The 12,909-nt window shown below is 50.3% G+C and overlaps 1 protein-coding gene across 3 annotated transcripts in view; it reads right to left on the bottom strand.

Moving 5' to 3' along the window:
- The window catches only part of GTF3C1 (general transcription factor IIIC subunit 1), a 39,479-nt gene that overhangs the window by 9,593 nt on the left and 16,977 nt on the right, over positions 1–12,909 (bottom strand). For 2 of the 3 annotated variants that reach the window (XM_053364069.1, XM_053364072.1), the window contains exons 17-30: positions 12,799–12,896; positions 11,657–11,753; positions 10,333–10,510; positions 10,010–10,151; positions 8,773–8,908; positions 6,911–6,998; positions 5,681–5,899; positions 5,103–5,260; positions 4,781–4,923; positions 3,418–3,499; positions 2,197–2,309; positions 1,758–1,820; positions 1,413–1,506; positions 474–646 (exon numbers count right to left, since the gene is read on the bottom strand). In XM_053364069.1, coding sequence (XP_053220044.1) covers positions 474–646; positions 1,413–1,506; positions 1,758–1,820; positions 2,197–2,309; positions 3,418–3,499; positions 4,781–4,923; positions 5,103–5,260; positions 5,681–5,899; positions 6,911–6,998; positions 8,773–8,908; positions 10,010–10,151; positions 10,333–10,510; positions 11,657–11,753; positions 12,799–12,896 — 1,784 coding nt within the window. The remainder of the gene's footprint in view (positions 1–473; positions 647–1,412; positions 1,507–1,757; positions 1,821–2,196; positions 2,310–3,417; positions 3,500–4,780; positions 4,924–5,102; positions 5,261–5,680; positions 5,900–6,910; positions 6,999–8,772; positions 8,909–10,009; positions 10,152–10,332; positions 10,511–11,656; positions 11,754–12,798; positions 12,897–12,909) is intronic. The other variant, XM_053364071.1, reaches the window with a different exon arrangement.

The raw sequence follows: 12,909 nt of genomic DNA, 5'->3' as shown, positions 1-12,909 counted from the left end.
AAAGCCGTCCAAAGAATTTCCAAGGAAGGAGAGTCCACAATCTCTCTTGGGAGTCCGTTCCTCTGTCGAACAGCTCTTACCGTCAGAAAGTTCTTCCTACTGTTCAGTTGGAATGCCCTTTCTTGCCACTGGACTCCCTTGGGTGGGGTCCTGCCCTTTGAAGCAGCAGGAAGCATGAGCTTCCTCCATGTGACGGCCCTTTATAGATACCTGAAGACGTCTCTCATAAAGGGCAGTTGCATGGAAGATGGCACAAGAGCTAAGCTACCTTGTGTTCCCCTGGCTGGACAAAGGGGTGGGCTCCCCTGTGCTCCAGCATGCCAGGCAGAAAGGGGCGAGGGAAGCCCCCAGGAAGGGCCGTCTGGGCTCCCCTTGGTGGGTGTGTTCCCCCCAACACAGCCTTGGTTCTCCTGGCTGCCCCCCCATCCCCCCAGCCTCTGCTTTGCACTGGCAGCCTCAGGCAGGGCACTGACCTGTAGTAGCTCTGAGAGAGCTGGTAAGACATGGGCACAAAGGGAAGTGCCCGGCTCTTCTTGGGGCCCAGGCTATGGTTGCCCCTCCGGCGGTTCACGAGGCTCCTCTTCTGGCAGTCCAAGAAAGCCTTGACCAGGAGGTCGTCCCCGTACTCCCGGTAGAGGCGGAAGGTCTGCGGACACAAACACACGCAGGCAGCTAAGAGCTGGGAACTTCAGCTCCCCATTATAACATCTCTCAATGTCTGTTTGCTTTTGGGGAGGGTAACATTTCCGTGGTATTTTCAAGCATCTTTTCCAGCCACTTTTGCCATTTCCAACATGCCCAAATCATTTCGCCAGCATTTTGAAGTGCCTCCTAGACCTTTTCCTCGCCACGCTTACAACCTACCTTCCTTTCCTGTTTACTGCCTGTTTATGACCTCGGGGGTTTGCTAAATGCATTCCTCCTTGATTCCTGTTTTATTTAGTCTAAAACATGTATGCATGCTCAAAGTAGTTCTTTGCAGTTAAACGGATTCCTCTGATCTGACTTTGTCTTGTCCCATGTGGGGATATTTTGAAACGCTCAGAGGAAATCTGATTAATTCTTACAAATGCTGTGTAAGAGTTCTTTTGTTAATAAAAGGGACCTGGGCCAGGGTGTGGCAGATTATTATGCGCACTTCCTCCCAGAGTCTTGCTGGCCGAGCCTTGTGTGTATTTTATTAATCAGGGTCCAGTCCTTCCTTTACCTTCAGAACGCAGCAGACTAGAGGGGCCACTGGCCTCATCCAGAAGTCTCTTTATAAGTTCTCAGGCGCATAGGCCAGTTGTCTTCCCACCTACTCCCCCAGGCATCAGGGTCTTCAGCAGATGCTCAAGCCCCAGTATGTTTCCTTGAGCCCCCAAGATAGGTCAGGGGACGCCCACACCTCAGCAGACCAAGGTTCTCTCTACCTGAAATGACTGGCAGGACTTCATCTGGTTGTCGGAGAGGGCCAGCGTGCTCTGGATCAAGTTCTGCAGCACCAGAAAGTGGATGTCGGCGATGCTGGAAGGAAAGAGCCTGTGTCAATCTGAAATTGACCTTCGCGGCACAGATCCTTCTTTCTTAAAGATAAAGCCCAACTTCAGGGATGAATAAACCGCTCCACATCTTAGCAATGTGGTCCCAGTTTGGGAAGCTGGAATGGGGTGGGGTGGGGGTGTCTTGGCACTTGGGGATACTGGATTTCAGTTTCAAATGGTTCCCAACAGGAGAAGGAAGCATTTTATGCTTCTCCCCAGCCCACTTTGCCTCACCTGCTGAGCACATCCTCTTTCTTGCTTTGGGTCGTTTCATCTCCGATGGCCAGAACTCGGAACCTGGAAAAGGGCAAGGAAGGAGCCACAGGGAGATCTCACCAAGGTGGCACACACAGGTGCATCTCCCTTTATCCCAGGGGTAGCGTACACCCACCCCAGCACGCAGGTGGCCCAAAAGGACCCCTGGGCCCCAACCCCAGAAAGCCCCTGCCAGGCTGAGTTAGCTGAAGGCAGTTTCCTACAGACCCGCCAGGGACTGGGGCAGATTCTGATGGACAAGAGCCAGGTCTGCAATTCCCCCGGGCACAGCAGGCTGGTTTGTCGGCAGACGGGCAGCTCAGATCCTGCAGGGCCACCCTCTCAGAGATCCAGAGAGGCCCCGGCCACTGCCAGCTCCTGACCCAGCCCTGCCAGCGGGGTTTGGCCAAGGAGATACCTGCGGAAAAGCTCCTCCAGGGTGTCTGGAATGGCAGGTCTGGGATTCCCCAGCGTGGAGCTGAACTTCTCCTTCAGCCTCTCCACAAATTCCTTGAACTCTTCTGCGCAAACCTTTGAGCAGAAGAAGGAGGGAGGTCAGTCAGTTCTGAACAAAGCCTGGTCCTGGGAACCAGCGAAGTGGGGCCCACACCTGGTTCCGTCTCTCAGGGTCACCTGCATGAAGGGCACCTGCACACTCGTCTCTGTTTCAAGGGTTCCTCTGGCAGGGCAGGGGCGGAAGGAGGGGCTGGGAGGAGCCTGGAGGTCTCCTGCCCCCCCCCCAAAGCCCAAGAGGGGCAGGAGGCAGCAGAAGAAGAACCAGTGGCTCTGGCATCAGCCCACTCCTTGTTTGGGTCCACTGCCAAGAGGCTGGCAAGGGTTGCCCATATGCTGTGGGGCCATGTTCAGGGTGTCACTGTTTGTATATGAAGCCCTTAACTACTTGGGACCAGATTCCCCACGAGATCGCCTTTCCCCACCCACTCCACCGTGTCCCTCAGTGGAACTGGCCCTGTTACAGGTGACACAGAATTCCCATTCCACACCTGTAATAACTGGATTGTTTAGTGCGGCATCTACACTTTGCAACTCCCTGCCTGTTTATATCACTGTACTCATTCTGGCACCTGCTCAAAGCATTCTTGGTTAGGCATGCCTCCCCAGAGGCTTCGAAGCTGAGATAGTCTTACTCTATTTTAACTTTTGCATGTTTTAAAGCAGGGTTGTGTTTTTTTCTTGAGTTTATTGTTTTATCTTCTTGTAAATCTGACTCGCCTGCTGCCTTCGTTGCATATCCTTAGGTGTCAGGCAAAAACGTTCCTATTCTCCCAGGCCTTTGGCTAATTAAACAATCTATGGCCTTTTAAACTGGGTGTGTGTGTGTGTCTTGTTTTTGTTTGTTATTATGGTATGTCTTGTTGTGTTTTTATATTGTAAACTGCCCTGTGATCTTTGGATGAAGGGTGGTAAAGAAATTAATGATGATGATGATAAACTGCTTTGAAGTTTTTTACAATCGAGTGTTATATGCAACTAAAGAAAATATTTCTAGGTTGAAGGGGAATGGAGAAACCCTCCCTGGAGCTGTGCTCAGCACCTCTGCCCCTGCAGGGCAGGGCCGCATCAGGCACATCCTGGGGTGCATGCATGGACCCAGAGCCCCACACCTGCCCCTGCTCACCTTGGGGCCCTGGTAGTTGCTCTTCCTGTTCATGAAGTCGTCAATCAGAGTCCGGTCTTGGTAGACTTCAGCCAGGCAAACCCTGAGGAAGACACCCCCCAGTTTAGCCCTGAAGCTGAGCCTCCCTCCGAGAAGTCTGGCCTCTGTGGAAAAGACTTCAAGAGCCACAGAGGCAGCCAAAAGGGGGCATCCCCTGGCACCAGCCTTTGCTCCCCAAGGAGGGATGGCTGGCTCCGTTCGATGGTGATAGGGAAAAAGTTGGTTCTCAGAACATCGCCTCACGGGAAGAGCCCTTGGCCACAGCATCCCTGTGTTCTTAGCACATTCACATTCCCCGCTCATAGCTGGGGAAGAGGAACCCCAGGAGGGAGGGAGCCCTGAAGGACACCCTGAGAGCAGGGGAGGCAGCGAAGGACAGAACACGCCCCGCCCCCCGACACTGGGACACGGAGAGGGCCTTCTTGGTGGTGGCTGCTCCCAGGCAACTTGGGAACTCCCTGCCCTGAGAAGCCAGACTGGCTCCCTCCTTGCTCTCCATCCGTTGGCAGGTGAATCCCTTTTTGTTCCCACAGACATTCGGAAACTGACCAAAGGGCTGGTGCTGTGATCTTTTCATTGCAAAGATCTGTACGTTTTAATAAACCAATACATATCTATATGTATCCTGCATAGATGTTTTGATGTTTTATTGTTTTCTTATATCTGTTGGAAGCTGCCCAGAGTGGCTGGAGCAACCAAGTCAGAGGGGAAGGGTACAAATATTAAAATTACTGTTATTATTAGGTTATTATTATTATTATTAGGTTATTATTATTATTATTATTAGTAGCAGTAGTAATAGTTTTTAAATGATTGCTTCCCCACTCCCTGGTGATTTTAGCTGTTTCTATTTTAGCTGTAAGCTACATTGAGTCCCTTTGTCAGGGAAAAAGGTGGGATAGATATAGATAGATAGATATAGATATATAATAATAATTTCAAAGCCGCAGCAGCCTCAAAAGCTCAGAAAGAGCACTTATTAAACGCTTAACTCACCACCAGAGGGTGATAAGAGGATTAACAATGAAAGGTGGGTGTGACTCCATTGGTCTCGGTCTATATCGTTTAACAATAAATGGCACAGCCACCTGCCCTGTCTCAGCTGCAGCAGCCACCGTGGAGAAATCCCCTTACTGCTTTAGACTGAAGCACACCCCGAGGACAGCTGCTGAATTTGTCATGTAAAAAGGTTTTCCAAGTTTGTGGACGACTGCATGCAAGACTTAATTTCTGCACGTTATTTGTCTTGGGAGACAACGCTCTGCATTTGGTAACTGCTTTCAAAATTTCCAATAGAGCTTATGAAACGAGGAAAGCGCCTCACTTGTAGTTGAGGTAAGTCTGGGGGTTCTTGACGATGTAGCGCGCCCTCCGCCCCACCGAGTGGCACGTCTTGTCCAGCGACTCCTCGAAGTTGCTGTGCATGATGTCTCGCACCACCTGCCAGGGGACAAACGGCCCCTTCACCTGCGTAGGAGAATAGAAAGGAGCCCCCGCTCAGCCAAGGCCAGGATCCCTGGACCCTTTGCACACAAGCCCAAAGCCGCCCCCCCCCCGTTCTCCCCACTTGCTGGCTGCCAAGTCGCCCCCTCAAAGCCTCGCTGCTGAGATCAGCTGCCCCACCCCCACCCCGCTGCCCCACCCACCTTGGCATTGAGGACGTTGCTGGCGATCCGGCACAGCATGAGCAGGCTGTCCTCCTGAACGGTCCACGTCACGCGCAGGCGGGTCATCCTTTGCAAGGCGCTCTGGTCCGCTTCGTCGTGGTAGCGTGGCTTTTTTCTCTTCACCCCGGTGCCCCCCTCTTAGAAAGGAAGGAGGCAACTTGTGGTGAGTGAACGGCTCGTGGCTCTGCCTCTCCTGTGTGTGTGCGGGGGGGGGCAGGTGGGCATCCAAGGCCCACTGCTGTGGGAGGCCAGGGCACAGCCACTCTGGCCCCCCTGTGCCCACCAGACCCCAAAGCCAGACAGGAGGATTTGCCCCAGGCCATTAGGAGGACATATAGATCTCAAAGGAAGAGGAAAATCTAGCCTACAACTCCCATGATCCCTAGCTAGCAGGACCAGTGGTCAGGGATGATGGGGATTGTAGTCTCAAAACATCTGGAGGGCCGAGGTTGGGGAAGCCTGATCCAGACCAAAATGGCGCTCAGAGCCCTAAGTGGTTTTCGGCCAGCGAGTGCCGTGCACAGCCTGCTCCCCCAGCCCCCAGTGAGGTAGGCCACCTCTTTTCTTCCTCTTTTTCCTTGTCTTCTTCACCGGCTCCTTCTTAAGCCGCTTCCTCTTCTGGCTCTTTCCGCCCCTCACTCTCTGGCTTCTGTTCAGCGTGGCTTCGCTTTCGACCTCCAGGTCCTCCTTCTGGACCGCAGGATCCGCACCCAGCAGCCCGTCTCCCCAAAGAGAGCTGCCGCCGCCGCCGCCACCTGGGAACCAACAAGGAAATCCTGCACCAGCAAGGAATGCACAGCAAAAACACACACAGGCGCCGCCTGTCTGGCCAGCAGCAAATTGGGGAGCAGCAGGGAGGGAGGGAAGGGCTTCTGGGGGCCCCAAAAGCATGGAAAAGGGAGGCAGCAACTGGAAATGTCAACTGCCCGTCTAAAGAGACTCTCCCAGGCGCATGCGCAAGAATTGCGACCCTGTCTTGCGCGCGCACACACACACAGCTGTTAAAAAGTCTTAGCTTTTGAGCTGTTGAGCTATTTGAGCTACTACTATTTACTTATTTATGTATTACCTGCCCTTTAAGGTCCCAGGGCAGGTTACAACATTAAAACAAGTGTTAAAAACACTTTACAACAACTTGCGATCACCAAAGTAAGGTGGGTGCCAAAAATATGCGCCTCAGGTGTAAAAAGCCAGGGTAAAGAGATGCGTCCTCAATATCCTCCGGAAGCTGTACAGTGATGGTGCCAGGCGCACCTCCGTGGGGAGGGAGTTTGCCATCTCAGGGGCCACCACAGAGAAGGCCCTGGGCCACCACCCGCTGAGCCTCTGAGGAACTACCGAGAGAGCCCTCTCTGCCAATCTCAGCACCCGGGGAGGTCTGTAGGGAAGGAAGCGGCCTACAGGTATTTGGGGCCTGAGTTGTTTAGGGCTTAATTTGATCTGGCTTCTCCTGAGAGGGGCAGTGGCAAACCACAGAAATTGCTGAGTGGCTCCGCTGGAGATCTTCAAAAGGAGCACCAGGTGCCGCCAAAATGTCTCGGTGCAATTTAGGAAGAAGGTCAACCTGCATCTAAGTCTCCACTTCCCAGCTCTGTAAAGCATTTTTCCGCAGTAAGGGCTGCCCAGGACAACAGCCTCTTTGGACCTGTACCAGCTTCACAGCTCCCACAATGGCTACATGAAAGCTGGGTCGTCCCTCCGATTCCCCTGGAGGAGTAGGATCAATGCACAACCATCTCTGTGCCCCCCACCCCAGACACACACAGGGAAGCTCCCAGTCCCATTACCTCTTGTGCTCAGCGGCAGAGAGCGTTTGGTCAGGAAGGTCTGCAGTCTGACCATGTGCCCAGCTTCAGCAGCAGCAGCAGCGTTCTCCTAGGGGCAAAGCACACAGGTTACCAGCCATGCAAAGACCACAGGTGGTTCAAGATCAGTCTGGAGAGAGGATTTTGCTTCCTAGCCAAGCTCGGCTGCATCTGACAGCCACCTGCAAAGCCTAAGTGCCACATCTACATCCAGTTGACCAAAAAGGAGCCATTCCTAACAGCCGCGGAAGAGCCCTGGGAGCAGGGTTGAGAAAAATGATTAAAAAAAATATCGGATTTTTAAAATTTTAAATTGTATTTTTAAAATAGAATGGTTTTGGAGGAAAAATCTTTCTAAAGATAGTTTTCTGTTTAAGTTACATTATAGTCCAAAGGCTATTCATCAGGAAATAAGGATTTGTTTTCAATTTTTCATGTGTGCTAAATTCAGTCTAAGTTTTTTTTAAAACAAACAAACCCGTTTAACCATATCAGTTAACAAACATGGATACATATGCTATAATGTTACTGTTTTAGTTAAATAGTTTAAATTGTTATTATGGAAATGATTGTTTTTCTTCTTCCAATAAAGTACAGCAGTCTACGTATCTGTCTACGTATTTCTAATAGTTTAACCGTATCAGTAATTTTTGATATAACTGTAAAAACTACTCTGAAAATTTATTATTCCAAAAATGAAACCTTCATCAGGTTGTAAATATTAAGATTAGACCAGCAAGAACGAGTCTTTCTGTTAAAAAAAATGATTTAAATCAAGTCTTACTGACTAGTGACTTGACTTAAATTGTGATTTAAATTGTTATTTAAATTGATTTGATTTATATCAAATCCACCCTGCCTGGGAGTGAGGAGGAGGGACGAATCCAGGTGGCAGCACCGGAGGAAATGTGTGGTTTTGGCATTGCATGTGGGCTGCAGAGTGAACTGAGGGCTTCCTACACAAAGCAGGTTCTTAGAGAAGCTTTTGCCCATCAAGGACACAACAGTCTCCATGCTGGGAAAACGCATGGCTGCTCTTGCCCCTGTGCTCATGCTACTGTGGAGTCAAGAGAGGGGGGTAACGCTGTGCCCACCTGTCCAAAACAGGCTGGGGGATGCAGAATGTCCTTTCGACTTTGCAGGGGTGGCAGGTAGTTTAGTCTCCGAAAGCCACACATAACATTCAGAATCCTTTGATTTCAGTGCTTAGCGGACAACGGCACCATTCAGAAATAAATTTCAGTTATAGCCACTGAAAATACAGGTAGCTGAAAAGGTGATTTCTGGGAGCAGTCTCTCTCTCCCTCTCAAAAATAAAATGCACGTCAAAGCAAAATTTAGCACAGAGAGGCTTGTGCTAAAAATTCCTGTTTATTTCTTCAACTGTCTGCATTGTTTAAAAAGATATCTATTTTGGGGTGGGTGGGAGGCAGTTTTTAATAACAATAATAATAAATATAAATATAAATTTATTTGTACCCCACCCTCCCCAGCCAAGACGCCCTCCCCAGGGCGGCTAACACCAGGTATATAAACAATTGTTTAAAATACAACTTAAAAACAAGATTAAAATACAACATTAAAATGCAGCCTCATTTCAGTAGAAACTCAAATCAAAAACTTTTTGGGGATGAAAATGTCAAATCTTCACCAAGGCTAACTATCCAGACTGGACCTATGTGGGCCAGAAAAAAAGCCAGGGAAGTCCCCAAACAGGAGTTCCATCACAGAAGGAGAAAGGAAAAAGGAAAGAGGGGGCGGGGATCAAGTTGATTCCAAGCCAAAGACTTTCTTTCTTTTTTCCCCCTTTTTAAAAAAAGAATTGTTTAGGAAGAAAAACTCACCCTCCTGGTCTTGTTCATAATGTAGCTGGTCCAAATCCAATTGCGTTTCAAATGGCCGTAAAAGCTGGAATCCAAGCCCCCAGCACCGAGCCCGTCGCCAGGAATGGTGCCGTTGTCCTCCACCTCTCGCCGTCCTCTGAAAGGGGGGGAAAGGCACGGTGAAGGGAACAGCTTAGCCCAGGAATCCTCAAAGGCCAGCTCTGCTCTGCTTAGGACAGAGTGTGTGGGGGGGGGGAGGTTTGGTCCTGCCATGCAACTATTCCTGTGACTTCTGATTAAACCTTACGAAGAACTTTCTCAGAAGGTGTTCAACTCTCCTTCCTTGGAGGTTTTTAAGCAGAGGTTGGATGGCCATCTGCCATGGCTGCTTTAGCTGAGATTCCTGCATTGCAGGGGGTGGGCTGGATGTCCCTTGGGGGTCCCTTCCAACTCCACAGTTCTATGACTCCAAGTGACTTCCTACTTCTCTCACTTCCTGATGCTACTAACCCAACTTCAGGAAAGGGTGCCTGATTCCTCCAGACAGCAGTAGCTGTAGTACAGCTTAGTTTTTGTACTGGGCCTTTTCTGTATTAACTTTGAAAACGTAAATAAAGAAATGCCTTTAAAAAGAGAGGGGTAGGAAACCCCAATGGGCCTTCCAGAGTCTTTTACATCGTTTTTGATCCTATCTGCTGCACTCCTATTACAGTCATACCTCGGGTTACGAACTCTGTGGGTTGCGTGTTTTCGGGTTGCGGACCGCGCCGAACCCTGAAGTACCGGAACGGGTTACTTCTGGGTTTTGGTGCTCACGCATGCGCAGAAGCGCAAAATGACATCACGCGCATGCACAGAAACGCCGATTCACGTCAAACGCATGCTTCAGAACGCTGCGGGTTGCGAACGTGCCTCCCGCACGGATCCCGTTAGCAACCCGATATATGACTGTACAAGGAGCGTGAATCCGCACAGAAAGGGCTCAATGGCGCTTCTCTTCTAGAACACACAGACGTCCATTTCAGCGCAACCAAGGAGCATTTAAGCCCCTGCATCTCAACTCTGATCAGCTAAGACCTGGAGAAAGCCTAGGGGGCTCCTCTTTTCCTCCCTGCTGGAGCCCTTTACCAGCCCTGCCTCCGCTGGCAGATGGGAGTCACCCTCCACCCCTGGGTGCGTTCTGCCCTGCCAAAGCAACACCCCAACTCTGCAACACGCCCCGTTCCTAGCAAGCGACCCCAGAGGAAAGGAGACGTACGTGGTGTATTCCAGCATGGCGCACTTGCGCTCAAGGTTGTGCCTGTGGGCTGCTGACTCTTGCTCCAGTGCCACGTCCAGGGTGGTGCCAGCCTCGCTGGCTTGTGTTCCGCCCCTCCTGGCACGGGGGTGGCGGACAATTCCTGAAAGGAGGAAGAGGAGGAGCTGGTCAGCAACAGCAGCAGCAGCAACTCTGCCATGGGCCAGAGAATGCAGAGGCAGGAGCTGAGAGCTGCAGGATATGGCAGGAGAGGGTGGAATGAGAGGAGGCAGGAAGGGGCCATAAGCGCAGGAAGGCAGCGGCTAGTGAGTCTGGCTCTGTACCTAGTGGCGTATTGAGGCAGACGCACTGCAGATCAAACCAGAAGTTCTCCACGTCTTGCAAAGTGTTCAGAACATACAAGCGCCTGTCAAAGGGGCGGCTGCTCTGAGCCAGGTTGTAGTGGGGCTCGCAGACGGTGGTGTCCACAATCACAGCGTTCTTCTTCAGGTAGACAAAGACCTGCAAGACACCCACAAAAGCTCAGGGGCAAAGCAACCAAGCAAGGACGGACTCGAGGGATTTAGGGAGTTAAGTCAAAACTAGGGTACCCCTTCCTTGCGTGTTTGGATAGCAGCCAAGTGCTCTCCTTCTGGAGGCACCCTTTGACACACACACAAAAACACTGCTGAAGAAGCAGGGGCATCTTCACAAGCCTTGTGAAGCCATCCTGCAAAAAGAGTGGCCGGGGTGAGCCACCCTGGGCCAGGCTCAGTTGTTCGGTCAGCAACATGATGCAGCCGCTCAAGGCCATTCCAGCCGCAACCCAGTGTTTTGGGAAGGAACAATCCCAGCTCCGGAGACAGATGAGGACAAGAACGGCCTGCCCAGCAACTGCCTGGACCCACAGAGGCTTAGCTTGGCTCAAGATGGGCGTTACAGCTTTGCAACCACTTCCCTTTTCTAAAAGTGGCAAATCAATTGTCGCAAAGTCTGCACTAGAGGAGCAAACTGGGATATTCACATGCCACAATTACTTTTATAGGCTTTTCTGCCTCCTTGAGGTGGTAACTGCTTAGCAATGTTAGGGCACTTTGGCTGCCGTCAAATGCTGCTGTTGCAAATAGGCACTCTGCTTCTTTTGCAAACCTCTAAGCGGCCACAGACGGCATTCCTTGCAATTCATTCCTATGTGGCCTCAAGGGTTGGCATTTTTCTCCCTCTCCACCCAGGTTGAGAGGGTAACACAGGGCAAAGCAGACTCCAGTCCACAAATCTTTCTGCAACAATAGGTCGATCTTTATAAAGTGCTTCCTTCTTTTGCTGCCGCATACTAAAACACTTTTCTTCTGGAAAGGGTTTCTCTCGTTAATCAGCAAGGACAAACGTTTAACAGAAGACTAGATGAGAAACACAGGGAGGCAAGCACAGCTCCTGGGAACCAGGCAATGCAGGGAAGGGAGCCTCTTCTACCTGTCCAGATACATCTGGTGACCCTGCAAGTCTGGAGGGACAGGAGGCAGGCAGAACCCACACCTGGGGATCTCCTTCCCCGCTGGGGACAGGGGAAGTTTCCCTCATTACTCCTGTAGGCATTGTGTGTGTTTTAAAAGTAAGCTGCTTTGACCATCAAGCGGCAGAGGTGTAGATACGCAGCAGGAACCTTACCTGATCTTTTTCTTGAAATTTCTCTGTGGGTCCAAACTGAACCAGCCCCATGTAACACAGCCGCTGAAGGCTTTCCACTACTGAGAAGATGTATCTCCTGTAGCAAAGAGATTAAGGACTTGAGACTCATCAACTTATTTCTGTCAGTTAGCTTCCAGGCACTCCACCAGTCACCTCCCCTCTCCTCCCACAAAAAAAGAAGAAGAGAAAGACCGGGCAGGTTTTCCAATATGCATAATTCTCTGACATATCCCATATTCAAACAGCTTGAACCATCCTTTGGAATATTTACAGCCCTCCCCGGGTCCCAGTTCAAGACATTCTGACCTAGGCCCAAGGAGGGGAGTGGGGAGTGTCTACAGGCCACCAGTTTTATTATAATAATAATAATAATAATAATAATAATAATAATAATAATAATTTATTATTTATACCCCACCCATCTGGCTGAGTTTCCCCAGCCACTCTGGGCGGCTCCCAATCAGTGTTAAAAACTTTTTAGTTCAGAGCTGATTCAAACAGACCACCAAGGCAACCTCTGAAAGTCAGAGACATCCCCCTGCCCACAAGATGATGTTCTGGGTCAATAGGGGCTAAAGCAGTGAATCCGTTCCCTCTCCTTTCTCTAAGGAAGGCTTTGGCCCACCGGTGGATGGCTGTTTAGTGAACAGACTATATTGCAAGCTGAGGTTTTTTATGCTACTGACTTGAACTCTGTGATCACGAAGCCCTATGTAATGGAGTGGGGGGGGTGGCAGGAGAAGAGAAAGAGGCAGGACCAACATCACTTGCTGAATGTTTTACACGAGACACAAAGTGAGATGTTCTTTCACAATGCCTGATATTTGTGCCTCTGACTCCCTGATCCTTTCTGAACCCTTCATCTTACTGCACCTCTTCCTTAGCAGTTGCATTCATAAATTTTACCTTATGCAGAGGATGAGAGTGGTGTTGGTTTGACATGGACAGCTCTTATAAATCACACGGCCGTTCTACCTTTTTAGAGAATGATTCGCACTGCTCTAATATTGCCCCGGTTTGGATTCTGAGCTCGTGGAGCAGGACCTTTGAAAACTCTGGTATTCTCTGCTACTCTGAAATCGCACCCTTTGCCCAAATCTACACCTGCTGAAGATGCTTACCTCTTGTAAAGGAGCTTCTGGCGGATCGACCTTGGAAGGTATCGGATCAACGTGTGTTTCTTCAGGGGATCATTTAAATAATCTTCCAGGTTATCTACCTAAAAATTATGA

This window comes from Podarcis raffonei, chromosome 14, assembly GCF_027172205.1.
Source record: "Podarcis raffonei isolate rPodRaf1 chromosome 14, rPodRaf1.pri, whole genome shotgun sequence".
NCBI classification, from domain to species: Eukaryota; Metazoa; Chordata; class Lepidosauria; order Squamata; family Lacertidae; genus Podarcis; species Podarcis raffonei.
Note: the sequence above shows the minus strand (reverse complement) of the source record. Positions and strands in the feature narration are given on the sequence as shown.